Source organism: Calypte anna, chromosome 1 (assembly GCF_003957555.1).
Source record: "Calypte anna isolate BGI_N300 chromosome 1, bCalAnn1_v1.p, whole genome shotgun sequence".
Lineage (NCBI taxonomy): Eukaryota > Metazoa > Chordata > Aves > Apodiformes > Trochilidae > Calypte > Calypte anna.
Genome location: NC_044244.1, coordinates 126,143,259 through 126,160,568, shown reverse-complemented (window position 1 = coordinate 126,160,568; position 17,310 = coordinate 126,143,259). Strand labels below are relative to the sequence as shown.

Below are 17,310 nucleotides of genomic sequence, written 5' to 3'. Positions count from 1 at the left end.
ATAGCTAGTGAAGCTTCTGGCACTATCTAGTGATGATCATAGAAACGAGCAAGGGAAATGTTATCAAACTGAAACCAGCACAAGTAGGTGTAAGAGCTCTGCCCAGAGAGCAGCTATCCTGAAGTTCATTGTGACAACAGTGGCACTGGTAGGTATTCCTCAGAGGAAGGGAGGGTCTGTTTCAGGGTGAACCCATCTTGGTTAACTCCCAGATACCCCAAAGATGTGACACAGAATATGTATTTATTATGTTTGTAGCTGACATGAAGTTCGACTGTAAATTTGTTGTGGCACAGGACTGAAAACAAACATGATCCCCAAACAAGTTGGGGTTAAAACCAGACATGGTCCTGACCAGGTGAAGAGAGACTGGAGGTAGCTCTCCTGAAGAGTCTACAGGGACTGGAGTGATGATGACAGCTACATTAAACAAGACAAGAGGACACGGTCTTAAGTTGTGCCGGGGGAGGTTTAGGTTGGATATTAGAAAGAATTTCTTTACCGAGAGGGTGATCAGGCATTGGAATGGGCTGCCCAGGGAAGTAGTGGATTCTCCATCCCTGGAGATATTTAAAAAGAGACTGGATGTGGCACTCAGTGCCATGGTCTGGTAACAGCAGCGGTAGTGGATCAAGGGTTGGGCTTGATCTCTGAGGTCCCTTCCAACCCAGTCGATTCTACGATTCTATGATTATTCAGCATTGCCAAGGTGTTAGGAGAAAGCCAAGAGGCATATTAGAGTTTGAAGACTGGCAGTGTCCTTGCAAGTTTTTATCCTTCTGCTCCAACTGTATCCAGTTCTGGGTACTGCCTTTTATAGAAAGAGCAATGTAGATCAATGGAAAAGAATCCACAAGGAAGCAAAAGGAATGATGACAAATCTCGAAAAACATGATTTATGAGAAAAGAGCAAAGCAACTAGGGACTTTAAACATAAAACAAGAGGAAAAATCCAAACTAAAAAGCACAAACAAGAATGTGGGAGGTATAATATCATTTTTGAAGTACAGCAAGCAAAACACTGTCTGCTATATATGGATGTTCACGGATCCTAGTGTCAGAATTACCTTCAGTTAAGCTCATTCAGCAGGCCTATGTGTGCCCCAGTGAGGCCTCTGTACCAGTATTGATATGCCACAGCACCATAATGGGGCTGAACACACATTCTGAGAAGGAAAATGATGCTCTCTTCAGCATGCCCAGCACTTGGGCCTGGCCTGGCCCTGCTTGGGAGAGCTGAGGGGGTGACCAGCACAGGCCCGTGACATTTGCAGGCACACTGCATTCACCAAGGGTGAATTTTTTTTTTAGGCATCAATTTTTTTAGGCATTTGATCTCCTTGACTAAACAGATTATAAAGCATGCCAGTTCAGAGAACCACTGGCTGTGTATCACGTCATGCCTCTGCCAGGAGAAAAACATAGTGTTTATAAACTCTGTATTGTTGTTGGCTCGTGTGCTTTATATTCTGTTTTGGTTTTAGATAATAAAACCAAATGACTGAATAGGTGTGATCTTTCTAGCAGGAGTTCAGTGAGCAGTTCTGAGCAAGTTTAGTTTGAGTATATTTGAGGCAAGGGTGTGGGAATGTGATGGAAAGCTGTCTTTCATCCAGAATTAAACATTTTCTTATACTACTGGCTGGAATATGTGACTCAGAAACAATCTCAAAAACTATGTTGATTCAGAGACAGAAAAAAAATCCTCTGAGCTTTGCCTTGCTCCACTTGTCCACACCTCATTACTCCTAGTAAAACCCCTCTTTGTTCTCTCCTTTACCTGTGCACCCATCCAAATTTAGCTTTGCTGTTATGGCCCTTGACCTGAATGGTTCTGCACCATGAAATGTTTTTACTCCACAACTCTTTCTGTTCCTGTAAAATTACATGGAATAGAAATTTAATGTGAGCTGGGAAGAGTGGATTGGTTTCAGGGAGTCATCTTGATCTAATGTACAGTGTGAAGCTGGGAGCCCCTCTCTTCCCCTTGCCATGAAGGCTGCTCTCTATTGTCAGAAAAAAGTCAGGCCAATCCACCCATGTGTTGACCTGATGTTTTTCCTCACTGCAAGTTTAACTTTTCCTCAAGGCTGTCACTGAGAGAAATTTCTCAAAAGCTGCCTCCAGCTGCATACACCCTGTGATTTCACTTCACTCCTTAGCAAGGCAGTGATTCATGAGCAAATTACTAGCCTGTTGACTATTGTCTTACACTGAAATGAGGTGAAGTTTAATTACCACTCTTACTTTTGTTAAACGAGATTCTGCCCAAACTAAAATAGGGACTGAAAGTCACAGGTTTACTTTAGCAGAAATTAAGAGGTATAGTTAACATTCTTTATTACAAAAAACAAGAAACATTCATACAATCCAAAACTTGCTAATTAATTGTTATTTCTTTTCATCTCCACAATTTCCTTTGCCTGGTAAAAGAAAATCACCAATAGGTGGCCAAAGCACTATCTTTTATAACTGAAATAGTCTAGATTACACATTCATTTTTATATATACCACAATACATCTGCAGTATCTTATTCCAATAACTAAACATCAGTTAATTTATATATACATAAATTCTGTATTTTAACACCTTTTACAACACAATAACCTTATAAAGATTTTGTCAGAGTCCTTTTGGATTACAGTGACTGTAGTTACATTGCATTAACATTCTTGACAATGAGGCTCCCTTGGCAAAACTTCCTTACCATCCAGCATCAAACATTCTCACCACCCTTCAGACACATTCCATTCCAGAAATTCCACACAAAACCATCCATGGCAGCTTTTAACTGCTTCAATTAGTGCCTGCTTCTGTGTAAAAGGCAAATTAGCCCGACTTCTGTCACATCAACCCACCAAGCTCTCAAACCTAAAGGCCTCACAGGCACAAAACCTGCCTACTTACAGGATTTACCAAAAACCTTGGCAGGAACAACCAGAGCTGTAATGAAAGTGGCTCAACGTACCCACCTGCTTTTGGAAGGGCTCAGGGTTTATCAGGAGGTAGGATTAATTTCACACTTGTATGCATTTTAGGAAATACCTGGGGAGGTAAGGCCCTGCTTGCACTTGAATCAGGACCATAGGCCCATTGAGTTTCAGGCAGCAGAAATGAAAGAACATCAATTTTCATAATTAAAAAAAAAAAAAAAAGTTCAAAAATTGAAAATTTTAAAAAAAGTCATGAAGGAAGTTGCCACAACCACTGCAAATAAGCTACGGCTTAAAAGCTGTGTTCAGTTCAATAATCATTGATGTTACACATCACAGAGCTAAGGAGAAAGACTGTTAAGTTTACAGAAGCTTAGAAGCTTTTTCTATGAAGTGTTGTTTCCTGATGTTGGATATTTCAAATTTCTTTTTCTTTTTAGCAAGGAGCAAAGGAAAAACAAATTATCCCCGTTACCACTTTTGTGACATATTTCTGTTCCTTTATTTTCTGCTGCTGTTTCTGTCTCTGAATCTTCTAATCAGGATGGGCCAGTGCAGTTTCACAAGCTGTACTCAAACTCTCTGCAAACAGAAATCCTCAGACTGATCCCTCCAAAGCACACCAGACTATCTCAGTCCTGCCCATATTTCTTTTTTCACCATAACTTGAACCCCATTAAATCTAAGCAATTTCCAAATTGTTTGTCTAGTTTGGGTGGCTTTCTGTCAGTTTTCATTAGCTATCCTTCCTGGAGAGTTAATCCTTTTCATATCAGAAAGTTCTTCCTGTAGAAACTCTCACCTTTTGTTTGAGAAATTCTTTTTCTATCAGCCTGAAGACCATGAACAGTCTTCACTATAACATTTCTCCAGCCTGAGTCATTTCCTTCCCTTTTAAGAAGCAGTTGACAATACTTTGCATGTGAAGGGTTTTTTCAACTATGCACTCTACTAATCTGAAGGATGAATCATACTTTACCCCACCATCTTAGAGAAATACTCACGCTGTTTAGAAACAGATAAAAGAAACCTCTGAAACTAACCAATAAAGTGTAGAGAGGTGAATCTAAGATAAATCCTCCCCCCCCTGAGAAGGGGATATTTCCATCCCTCCACTGAATATTTTTCTCTCCCCATTAAGACTTTCTGGATGGTAGCCATCCAAAACAATCTGCCATGAATATCAAAAGGACTCTCAGTTATCCTTCAGAGAACAAGCCCTTTTTCCTTTGTAGAAGATGCAAATAAATTTCATAGTCAAGTACTTATGACCTCAGCATCCTACTTACATGTTAAAGAGCAATCACTTCCCAGTTATCTCTTACACATTTGTTTTAACTTGTAATGGTTGCCTACTTTTCCATTAGAAGAGAATTAGGCTGAGGACTTCTTGATTCCATAAACAAAGCCTGTTTGGCACAGGCACTGTGATTTTTAAACTTATAGTAGGTTTATCAGACCAACACAGGCTTACTATTATAAAGAATGAATGAATTCAGGAAACACCGGAGAGAGGAGCTGTGATTGTGACATCTATTAAAATAAACTTTAATAATAAGGAAAGGATGATGCTAACTTTTAAGAGAAAGCATTTTGCAGCATTAGATAACCTACCCAGTTTGGAGTATAAAATAATTGTGCATACAATCAATGCCATAGAATGTGTACAAGCACGTATATGATAGTGTTATGTGGTTAAACAGATGCGTGTTCATTTATTGACTTCACCTGGATGGCTGCTTTACTGAAGCATTACTATAAATAATTTGCTTTAAAAAAAAAAAAAAAAAAAAAAAAAAAGGACTCAGTCACCAGAACACTGTTTGATTAAGGAAGATGTCTACATTTAATGGGTTTGATTTAAAATGCTTTACCTTGTCCATATTTAAGATAAGAAAGCTGTGCTTCATTAAAGCAACAAAAAATTGCTTGTTTACTTCAGCACAGCAAGGATTTTAGATCAGAAGCTCTCTGTAAGTTTCTATATTCTATACAAATAAATGGATTTACTCTGTAATCACCACTATAAAACCATCAATATCCCATTTGCTAAATATATCCATTTGCTGCAGTTGACTCCTCAAATGGCAAATGGTGAAAGATTAATCATGGAGAGGAATCCTCCCTGTTCCAAAAATAGGCTGCTAGAAGAAATGGGATAAATACACCTCTGGAGTTGCTATTTGTTTTGCATTCACTATCAAAGATGTCTAGAAAATATGCTAAGACCTGGTTAACTAATATGTGGGCATTCATATTGAAGGGAGATTAATCTCACCCACAGAGCTTCATCAGAGAAGCAGCAAGGTTCCTTTTTCCATCTCACTGTCCTGTGAAGTAACCTTCTTTATTTCTATGGACCTAGCTGCCCATAAAAAATGACTGAATTCATTCTAATACTAATATTGTCTTTTATTTAAAACTGTAATTCTCCTTTCCTGGTGCTACCTCTAAACACAGTGACCTTATCTGTTTTCAGCCCTCAATTGCTGGACTACATAAACCACATACAGGTCTCCCTTGGCTTTCCATTCTGATGACCCTTTCTCCATATTACTGAATATAACCTTTCTTGACTATGGTAGAACAGATTTTTCCAATGTTCCAGGTGAGCTTCTAACCTGACTCATTGCACCATGGTTGCAACTCTTTCTGGTTTTGCCCTCCCAGGTGCACTTCCCAGTTACTTTATATATCTTCAGTTTCTAATTCTATCTTTCACTATCAGAGTTCCTGTCTTGATAAATATTACACATCTCTTTTTTTTATTACTGTTATAATATCTTAATAAAAATTGTATCAGAGATGAAACAGTTGTAACAAATAATTTTGCACACACAGGTTTGGCTGCCCCTTTTTGCATTATCTTTCTTTTGGCAACAAAGTCGGGTGGTATGAGCCTTCATACAGTGGAATTTGGCAATTCTTTTCTTATCTCAAACTTCTAGGGCAGTGGGAAGAAACACACGGAACAATGATTGTCCATTCTTCCAAACTAACTGTGAGGCCTGTCTGCCCCCAAGGAATACCAAACATTGGGCATAAGGGGGTGGTTTTCCATGCCTTAATGGAAACAAAGAAATACATCCCAGCCTTTTCAGACAGACCCTGCTATGAGGGTGAATACCATTTCAAATTTTCTCCATTTAAAATTTGCTCCTTAAGCCTTTTGACATGACTTTAGGAGATGTGTTAGCTTTGTGCCATGTCCTGCAGCTGATTTCCTGTGCGTTTCTCAACTAAAGGAGAAGCTGGGGAAGGTGGTGGAAAAATGTCTTGCCCTTGCTAGTGGAGTTAGTTTAACCTCTCTGTGACATGAAGGTCCTTAGCTAGAGCATCCTGCTTAAAGCTTCACTGCATAATTCTGTTGCCGCACAAGAGGTGCAGACAAGGGCCAGCCTATGGCCTCACTATTCCTGACATGAAAGAGGTCAAGGAAGGATTAGAACTGATGAACTTTGAGAGCTGGTTTGCCTCTTTTTTGACTTCTGGGCCATTAAGAGCATTTTTAGGAATAGTTGTACCCATGCACACCAACCCACTCCTCAACATGACTTGCAGAGCTTTTGAATTGCCCAAACAGATAGAGGGTGTCAGGACCTGGGGCTATAGCACATGAGAACCAGCACAAATGCAGGTGTTTTATACCAAGTCTGTAAAATTTTTTTCCTGTCTCTCTACCAAATAGCAATTTTGTATTTGGAAAAAATGACGTCTGTTCCCACATCTATATAAAATTGGTTACTTTTTAAAAAATATTACATATTTCTTCTTGCACAGTTAAAAATACACAAGAGCATTCATAACTTGGTGGTAATTTATCCTTGAAATTGGCTAATGGCTTATTCAGGCTCTAAGACTAGTGAGAACTCTGTGCTTGTTCCTACTGAATTTATTCATCCTGAGAGATTTCCAAGTATCACTTATATGGAGCACTGACTTCATAAGAACACAAAGACAAAGCATTCCTGTTTTATCCTCTCCATGGAGAATTGCAGGAAGGCAGCGTCAGGATTCTAATAAGAAAAGATGGTTTGAGTTCATTTGTTTTAATTATTAATTATGAATAAATAAGGTTTTTTTCTGTTCTTTTTTGTGTATGTCATTCAAATTTTATCCTAGTTTTCCCAATTTGTCTTGCATTTATAAGAATTTACAGCATAATTCAAGGTACTTTCTCAATAATAGCTCCTGTCTCTCTAAATCTATGCAATTCATAAATGCCATGACCCAACTGTTGGACGAGAAACAATATCAACTATTAATTTTACAAGAAAGATTTATTTTTCAAGTTTTTCAGCCCCTGTGCAACTTTGGACTGACGTTCATGCTAATGCCAAGCTTCCATTCAATGGTGTTTCTGTCTCCTCACCTACATGAAAAATTTCCATTAGGATTTATGGAAACTATCTTTACAAGGAGTATTATGCTGTTCTGAACTCAATCTGCACCTGTATTCATTCTCTAGCTCCTACGTTGTTCTTTACCTCTACCCTCTGCCATAAGATACTGACATTGTATCAGTATGCTGATATTTTTCAAGGTGTTTTGAAAAAAAACTAACAGGTAAAACCCAAGAACTTTCAGCTCCAGCTTTAACAGATGTTCAGTGGTGGATGCGAACTGATGGATAAACTGAGAGAGAGGTCGCAGTCACCTAAGAGATTAAAAGGATATGTTACTGGCTTAAAAGGAACGAATCTCCATTTGCTAATTTGTAATTCTGACTTGTGTCTAACCACCACTAGTTGTAACTACAAGTTACTGTTCACCAGAGTGGCCTCCCACCTCTTCCAACCCCCACAGATCTAAACACTCATATTTCATCCTCAATTTGGCCATCACTACTATTCATATAAAGAAGATGACAGAAATATAGATCAGATTGTTTCCTGGCAGTGAGAGATGTTCTTACTGTGCTAGCATTACCTTCGCGTCTGCTATATGGAGGACTTTTTTTTCCCAGTTCCGTAAGGATTTAGATCCTATGGTACCCAAGAAGAGACACATTCTTCTAAGCTTGGAACTACTGCTAGAGAAGACATAGAATATCTAGAAATGAAAAAAACAGAAACAAACAAACAAACAACAAAAAAAACAACCCCAAACCAAACCAATGAAACAACAACAACAACAAAAAAACAACCCAACAACCAACTGGCAAGATGACATTAATGACATTTATATAGATATATTGCTATTAAATGAAGCTTATTCTAGGGTTATCCTAAAATATACTATTCCTCTGCTTGTGCTATGTAATCAGGTCATTTAACTCTGTTTTAAGTAGAGAGCAATACTATTAAGATGAGATTAATGAAATAAAATAATTCAGTAACTGTAGAAGAGTGACAGGCTTGTATGCATTCCTTCTTTAACCTCTACTTCATAAATATATACTCAATTTTCAGAAAGCCATGTTGTATTAGTATTTTAACTTGTTATTTCATTTTCTGTGATTGTCCTGAAAAAAGTAATTTTCTAGGAAATACAAAAATAAATCCCACTTTTAAAATACTTCTTGCAATTTATTTGAAATCTGAAAATGAGGCTGAAATCAGAAAAGAAAGGTGAAGAAATTAAAGGATAACAGAAATATTTTCAAGCTGAATGATTTGTGCTGCATATAAAATTAAAATGAGGGAGAAATAAAAAATTGCTAATGAAAACTTTCCCATCATCTACTGTGGCAGTTGGCTGTCATTTTTTAAATGTTTCAGTGATCCAAATGGCTATAGCTTTTTCCCCATATGACTTCCTCAATGATTAACATTATGCAAAACACAAAGACTCCATGCATTGTCTTTGAAAGGCTGGAGTATAAGGTGTCCTACGAATTAATGGATTTTCAGGAATAATCCTAATTACTATGCATCTATGTGTATTAAAAGGAAATTGAGTGATATTTCTTGAGAAGAAACAACTCCAGGAAACATCTCCATACATTGAAATAATTTTACAAATCAGGACAAAACAGCTAAGAGGAAATAGACTTCTAAACTTTTTGTAGTTATTACCCATTTTTAAATGGAAGCCTGAGAACAATAGTCTTATGTTGCTGCATTATATAATAATTTATGTATTTGCAGTTCTCATGATTTTTAGAACAGCAACACAGCACCTGCTACGGAATTGTTCCCACCCTGCTTGGAGGAAACAGCAGAGCATTGCCTGAACAATTCACTCAAAAAGAATGTTGTTGAACCATACATTTTAAAAGAACCATGCCTTTTGAAACACACCTGTGCTGGCCTTGGGAAAGAGCTCACGAGAAAGTTCAGCTTTGCTAGCAGCTAACAGACATGCTTTCTCCAAAGACATGCTTTAGTAGGAATGCTGAGCTCTTTGCACAGGGGCTCCTGTTCCACTTGAGTTTGACCCTTTGGAAACTTGAAGATTCATGGGCTTGTACCTACCTCTATGTAAATCAGTCCTATCTCCTTTGAAGTCAGCACATAGGTGAATAAAAGTGAATCAAGGCCTGGGGCTGTCATCCCTGCCCTGCTGTTTCTATTCAGGTTAGGGTTTCAAACATATAATTGCAATATCTTTTTTCCTGTCATTTGGGAATGTGGATTGGGGCTGGGCCATAACAAAGGAAGAATAGGCACAGGCTTGCTTTGCAGAACTGCAGCGTGGAGCCAGGGCAGGTAAGAGTGGCAAGTTTCCAGCTGTCCTGTCACTCTGACATCTCTCTCAGCACTTATCCAAAACTCTCTCTTTTGCTGCCTCCATCCCTCTCTCACACAGCAGTAACAGTGACACTGTTGATGACAATGTAGGAGAGCGGCTAAAAAAAGACTTCATGCCTTCTTAATACACTCTCATGATTCTAAACCAGAACTGCTTCAGTGCTGATGGTATTCAAGCCCATTTCTTTCCTATATCATCTTTGTAAAACATATAAGCCTCTTGCACGGAACTGGCATCACTATTTGTGCTGGACTTTCTTACTCACAGTAAAGTGAATCTGACTTGAGGAAGTTAAGTATTTGGTCAATGACTTAGCACCGTCCTGCACATTAGAAGTGATGTTGCAAAGGTTATGGTTGCAGCTGACAGGTTCAGAGGGATGAGATGCTCTAGAGTATACCAAAATATGTAATACGGTGAAAGATTATCTGACAGTCTTACTAACATGGTCTGCACTTGAATCACAAATGTAATTTAAAAAAATTAAAGATAATATTTCACTCCAACAGTGGAATTAATGCAAAAGCCTCCCTCAGAAGAAAATACATGGATCTGTAGTGTTCAGCTCCCACATGAATGATGAATCAGTTTATCCTGGCACAGAGATTTATGTACACAGGTGCCTTAACCCTCATGGATCAGACTAAGAGTCTCACCCATAAAGAAGCATTTTTAACTTCATTGCTCTTTAATCTCTTAATTTTTTTTCTATATGAAAATCAACTGCTAAAGGAAAGGTGAAAATGTAAAGAGTTTCTTTCACTCCAAAATGGGTCAACATAATCTGGAACACCCACCATCAGCACTTGGGAGTGACCAGGGCTTTTCTCCAAGTGGAGAACATAAAGGCTGAAGTTCAGAACACTGTGCTGAAGCTGCTATTTCCTAATGGGGTAACCAACCCAGTAACACAGGAAAAGACTGCTTTCTACATTCTTGTATCTCCATACACACTTCTCCTACTGGAAAGATTAGCATGTGAAAAGACATTAGAGATGGATTTACAAGAAAATTGCCAGTACATAGCTACTTAATCAACCTGTGAATGTTTTTTATCTCTAACTTCCTAAGCTGTCTCACCAGTGGCCTTCAGACTATGAGTTAATGAGATGGCCCAGTGCATACTTTCTGCATGGATCCAACACCTTCATTCTTAAACCAGACATGAAGACAGTGTTTCCAATTAAAACAGACAGGCTCAGTTTTCGAGACAGGGATAAGATCCACTGGCAGTTCTCACTTTATTATTGTGCATGGGCTTATCTGGAATTTGTGTTGTAGTAACTAAAACCAGAATCTTGGAATTATTAGGTGTCTGATTTATCAGAATTATTAAGGAAGAAATAATTACACTGTATTCAATGTCAAGTAATAGTTTAATGAAGTCTCCCACAGTCACAGTTCTGCAAATGCTGGCCATTTCAAAATGAAATAGTTAAAGAGTTGACACTTTCATCGGTGCTGTCAAGGGTGTCCTGGTGCATTTTTGAACATAGACAGAAAAGTCTCTGCAATTAAGGTGCAGGACTAAAACAGATGATGCACGCTGTCGTTCATTGTCCTACTGTTTCTGTAACAAAGAACGTGCTTGTATTTGCACCTATACTTACAGATTTCCAGATTTTCAGTGTACACATGCATGAGGAATTTTTATGCTTTCTACTCTTGGGACCCACTGCTCAGTGGGGGTTCCTTTGCTGAGCAATTGAGAAATGGCTTATCTAAACCAGACTAAGATTCAAATAATAGCTGAAAATGCAGTAACTTCTGCTCTATCATTGCTCTCTGAAAACCAACAATGGGAAACTGCAGTGGGCTTGAGACAGTCTGCTGAATAATTTATGACATACCACAGATTCCTGAGTTACTTTTTCTCCATTAGGTGTGCACTAACACACCAGAGCCAAACACATGGAAAATTTTATCTGGTTTTAGAGACAAAAAAAGGCTCCACTACCTTGAGCTAGACATGAACTTTGACTACTCTGAGCCAATGCTACTGTCTTCTAAAGAGATTATGATACAATCTGCTCTAACTCTGTTTAGCTTGGGTTTTAAATACACTTTTGAAACAATCATTATACCAATACTGGATTTATCTACTACATTCAGTGCTTGCATCTCAGCACACTATTACCTAAAAAATCTGCCTTTGGTAAACATGGCATTATTCAATGCTATTTCATTCCTAGCATAAAACTTCCAAAAACCTTCTTCTAAGATTGCACACTACATTAAAGCACCATGTTTTATTTTTACATGAGGATCACCATTCGCCCAGATTTCAACTGGTAACTATGGACCATGTAAAATGCCACAGATCACAGAAGCTACATTTTCAAATTGATGTTTTTATTGATTATCAGGCATTGAATCAAGTATTGCAAAATAAACAGACTTTTCATTAAAAAATGTCCAGAAGAATACCATTCATAGCAAACTTGTTTCCTCATAGTCATACAGAATATGAAAGTATTCAAGAAACAAGCAAAAAAGGAACACCTGACTAATTACTGTCAGTCTGTGTGTGTATATGTGTACATATGCATATAGACAAATTACACACATTTGTGCATACACTGGTGTCTGTGTACCCATACATATGTATACAGATATACACAAACACATATGCACAAAGAGGACTGACTCAATGAATAGCCCACACAAGAGGTGTTTTAGCTCCAAATGAAATATTCTGTGCTAAAATAAAAATGATACAGCAAGGTCTGTAGATAACAGACAATTCTTTTTACATTGGCCCAGACCATGATGGGTCTTTAGACTCACAGTCTGTACAATGAATATATGGGAGATCGTTGGGGATCTTTCCAAGTTCATGGTATTACTTCCATCCAGCTCAATCTCTGACAACGTCGTATGATCAAACACTGAACAGTGTTTAAGTTTGTCCACTACTGAAATCAGCTTCTAGATTTAATATTTCTGGCAAAAGAGAAGACACACAGCCTTTCTACATGTACTGTGGTAAATACATCCTTTCCTCTTCAGCATAAGCTTGGCAACAACTTTACATGAAAACTCCTTTCCTCCTGCATCTTGTTATCACTGTTTTGCATCAGTCATCTGCAAACTCAGTATTTTTCATGTCATCTCAGCTACATCCCTAACATCCCAGGCCAGATCCTCTGGCAATGTACCTCAGGTTGTATTAGTAGCATTGTGATCAATTATAAACTGTAATGTTTAGGGATTTATTTACCTTTTAATTTTTGAGGGTATACATTCCTGTATTATTGAAGAGACTGTGATAAATACTGCAGTTCAATATATGTACACATTTTTCCTCTGGAAAAATCAGTGGCTCCTACTTCTGAATCATGTGATACTGCCTCATATGAAAGGCATGGTACCACCAACATACTGTCAGACTTTTCTTCTGACAGTAGTTTTTTGCTACTGCTTTTAGCAGGGCTTTTAGTAAAAGGGAAATCAAAGGAGCATGGGCAGCCATTTATTTTCTCTTTTTTTTTTTAAACATGGAAAAACCAAATAGGCATGCATGTATTCCTCATCTTGCTCATAGTTTTCAACATCATCATAAGGCAAACTGTAGCACAGCTTGGTATATAGAGAATCAGTATTTAAAAAATCTGAAGCTGAGCTTAGGACCATTTCAGTTAGGTCCCATTAGTGAACAAAGTGCACTAAGGCATTCTTTTCAAAAGACACCTAAAGCATGGTTATAAATTACTTAGTAAATCTTTTCTTAAAGCTGTTACTTAATCTATCCTCTTTCTACACAGGCAGATTTTCACCACTTGCATAGTAACCACAAAACACAATAGGAAAACCATTCTTTTAAAGTTGTCACATGTCTCAAGCATCTCCCAAAACGATCATTTATACATTATCATTGTAGTACTTACAAAGGACTTCTATTACGTAGAAAGAAAAGAGAAAAAAAATGCACCTGATCCAGCACTGAGATAAAGAAGGTACAACTTGTGTTGCCTTCTCTGAAGTTCACCCACCAACACCAGGATGAACATAGGGCCTGCCCCTGCAGATTCCTACTGCTGCTAAAAACTCATTATTTGTTCCTCATTCACAAAGAGAACTGTGCTTTCCCAAACAGCCCAGGACAATCACATAAATATAACCAAACCCCAGCTGCAGTGTTCCCCCATACAGCACATGTAAAACAGATTTCCTTGCTTTGTTATAGAGACTACATAGTGTACGACAATGAAACATTTGTATTTAATTTAAAATCAATGATAAAGTGGCACATGTCTCACTTCTGAGTTGTTGGCTGGGCTTGCTGTGTTGAACCTTGTAAAATCAGCAACAAGAATTCACGTCTGCCATCAGAACCATGACATCTTCTATTACAATCAATCCTTAAATGATGCCGTGCTTTACCAAATTTGCCTACAGTCAGACCTTGGATTGGCTGCTCTCCTCCAATTGCTGATTCTCAGAGATGGGATTAGTCTTTCATATCCCTGGGGATTCTCCAATGTTTCCCAAAGATGAAGGTGAAGCACTGGTAGATGGGAATGTTGCCGTCAATAAAATAAATCGCTAGATGATTTATCCACTCACATTTCTAGGAGATATTCCACATTTCTTTTATGAACAGAGAGAGCACTGCCCTGTGAAATGAAGTAAATTAAAATTTCTTCATCTGCTGTGTTGGCTAGCTGCACTTACTTGTTAATTTTTGTTCTTTTTGGTCTGCACACTCCCATGTAGAAATTAGGAGATCTTGCACTCAGTAAGACTGCTAATGAGAGTGCTAACATTGGTGTGAATGAATAAAACCTGCAGTATAGTGACTTGTCCACTGCACAGTTTTCTTTCTTCCAATCTCCCGCTTTTATCCACTGTAAAATAAAATGATGTCAAGGGTTGATGAAACTTTAATTAATAGGACCATCAATGTGCAAAACAAAGAAGTCTTTTTCCAGGTGTCCAAAGAAGTCTTTTTCCAGGTGTCCAAACTAGGCTTTCCCTTCTCTCTCTCTCTTTTTTTTTTTTTTTTCTTTTTTATTATAAATAATTTATAAATCTTCCTGTAAGAGACTAAATACAAAACCAACCAAGCAAAACCAACTTCAAGAGAAAGTTCTAAGGTATTATTAAAGCCACTTTTTGTCCTTCCATACAAAGTACACAGCAAAGGGATGTTCTCCCCTTTTCAGTTCTGTCTGGATTCGGCAGCGAGGGCCGGGATGCGGTGAGGTCTGCCAGCTCTGGGCAAGCTCCTGCAGGCAGCTGCCTGGCTGCCCTGGGATGATGCTTTGTCCTACCTTGTGGCTTTTAGCAGTCATGCCAGCTGCTCGGAGGAGTCTAGGTGGTCAGGGATAGGCAAGCCAGTTATAATGGTCAAACACTTATTCCACACAGTGAACGTGGGGCACACCGGCTGCCCAAACGTAATGTCAAAAGTGTAAAGGTGTAGGGAGTTCAAAGCGTCGTAAAAAGCCAGGGAACCATTGTCATAGTCCAGCAAAATCCCCACACGGCGGAGATGAGGGGCAGGCTCGATGGGGATTTCTTTGCTGTTGTGCCTCACCACCCAGGAGTTATTGCAGCGGCAAAGCACCCAGGAGGCAGAATTCTTCCCAATCCACTCGTGCTTCGGTGCCGACTTGTAGGAAATACCTATGGCATACCTGCGAAACAAAAACAACTCAAGGAAACAAATGCCTCCTTCCATCTTTCTCCCTTGGTGAAGTCAAATGCTAGCTCATTGGAATGAGTCCCCCCAGCCTCTTACTTCCCCTGGTTAAACTCTAACTAAGCCATGTTTCACCACGAGATCTGCACAGGCTTAATTAATGTTTTTCCTTCTCTCTTCTTTGGGTCTGAGAGGTCAGAGAAACTTTATTGTATCATCTACAGGTTGGCTGCTATGGTAATTTTTTGGAGCACTCGCCTCTGGTATTCAAAGGGAAGGTTGTTGAGTGCGCAGTAACTCAGAGTTTAAATCACTAGGCCTCAAATTTCCACTTCCAAACAGATGAATACAGAGTTATTAATTGATTTTAAAACACATTGCTATCTGTCAGCTAATCTGATCTCTCCTTGGTCCTTTAATGTGTGGCACAGAAGAAGGAATGTAAGAATAAACATCAAAAGACACATTAAAACACCCATTTTTGCCATTCCCAAATATGTTTTGCCAGATGTTGGTGTTGTTTTTAGATTCAAATGAGCATTTTTGTAACTGGGTTTTGGGCCAAGAAGCAATTGTAGGTGAAGATATTTGCTCTGCAAACCATAATTTATGGCAATATGTTCAGGGTAAAAGGACTGTAAAAATGTTCTCATTAATGGACACTGAGGGCAAATACATGAATTGTCATGTATAACAGAAATGTAAAAGTTCCTCATGTTCTGGAGACACTGCAGTATCTGTAGGGTTGGGTTTTCAACTTACAGAGATTAATGTGCCATAAATTACTCAATTTCCACTCCTTAGTGTTGGCACAGGCAAACAGCATTTTTCTTGTTTGAGACAGTGGGCATCCACTCCATTAACCTCCATCATGACTGTTGCCTTTGAATCCCAAAGGATGACATCTCTTCCACTGACTAAAAGGCCTCTGAAATCCACCCTTGTAGGACACAGAGGATCATTCAGGAGAGGAGGAATGCAATCCTCCATTTCCTTTCCCTTACTTCATAGCCTGGGGCACAGACCCACAGCTCTGCTACTCTGCATCCCTCCCACAGAAGTAATTCTGACCTCTCTCCTTGTGAAACTGGATCATTAATTTTTCCTTATATTTATTTGTTTTTTTCTTACTAAAGGATGCTAATGTCTTCATGTTTAGTAAAGAAATGATCCCAGTTACAAAGTTCACCCTTTGTATAAAGAAGATGAAACTGAAGCTCTTCAGTCCACTAGGATCTTAAAATGCACTGTATGTGGCTTCAAAAACCAGCCATCTCTAGCCACAGAATAAAAGTACTGTGAGGGAAACTAAATATAAAGATTCTTTATCTGGCAGATCTTGTTCCAGAGTCCAAAAGCGCTGGAGACTGGGAAAATAGTCTGACAAACTAGGTGAAAGTGCATGCTTGTCCTGCTCTTGTACTGTTCCCCATGTCTCTGCTAGTGGTCTCTATCAGAGAAACTGTGGCAGGACCTGCACAGTAGGAACTAGTAATTCTTTTCAGATATACTTTTACATACATACCACGTGCTACCACTTATAACCACTTCCCAGTAGTGCCTCCCGCTGTCAATGAACACGTTGCCAGCTACTCCGTAGCTCCCCTGGCTGGTGAATCGCTCCGGTGTGTGACTCTTTTTGGAGGAGGTTTCATCACGTTCCACTGTCAAGTTATCGTGAGACACTTTCAATTTTCTATGAGCAGATTTGGGGTCCAGTTTAAATGGCTGACCTAGAGAGGCAGAGACAAAGATGGCAGAAGAATAGTTTGGCTTTGATTTTGAGAAGGCGAGTGGATTAGCGAGCCTCTGAGGAGCCCACAATATGACATAACCACATTAATCTCCTACTCTGAAGTGCTCTCAAGATAGACTAACCTATTTTGCTCCTTGCAACAGCTAGTTTATATTGTCACTTTACTGTCAGTCTCATTGTGCACTAACTTCCCTGCATCAATAATCCCTGAAAAGCACCCTGCATAATCATCGTGCCCATTATGTCTGACCCAGAGGTAACCTGAATACTCTAATTCTTGCAT

The 17,310-nt window shown here is 38.8% G+C and overlaps 1 protein-coding gene across 1 annotated transcript in view; it reads right to left on the bottom strand.

Annotated features, from left to right (window-relative positions):
- Window positions 1–14,663: 14,663 nt before the first annotated feature.
- MID1 (midline 1) overlaps window positions 14,664–17,310 on the bottom strand; it is a 147,346-nt gene continuing 144,699 nt past the window's right edge. Inside the window, exons 9-10 of the mRNA XM_030450956.1 lie at window positions 16,797–17,004; window positions 14,664–15,266 (exon numbers count right to left, since the gene is read on the bottom strand). Coding sequence (XP_030306816.1) covers window positions 14,918–15,266; window positions 16,797–17,004 — 557 coding nt within the window. The 3' untranslated portion in view covers window positions 14,664–14,917. The remainder of the gene's footprint in view (window positions 15,267–16,796; window positions 17,005–17,310) is intronic.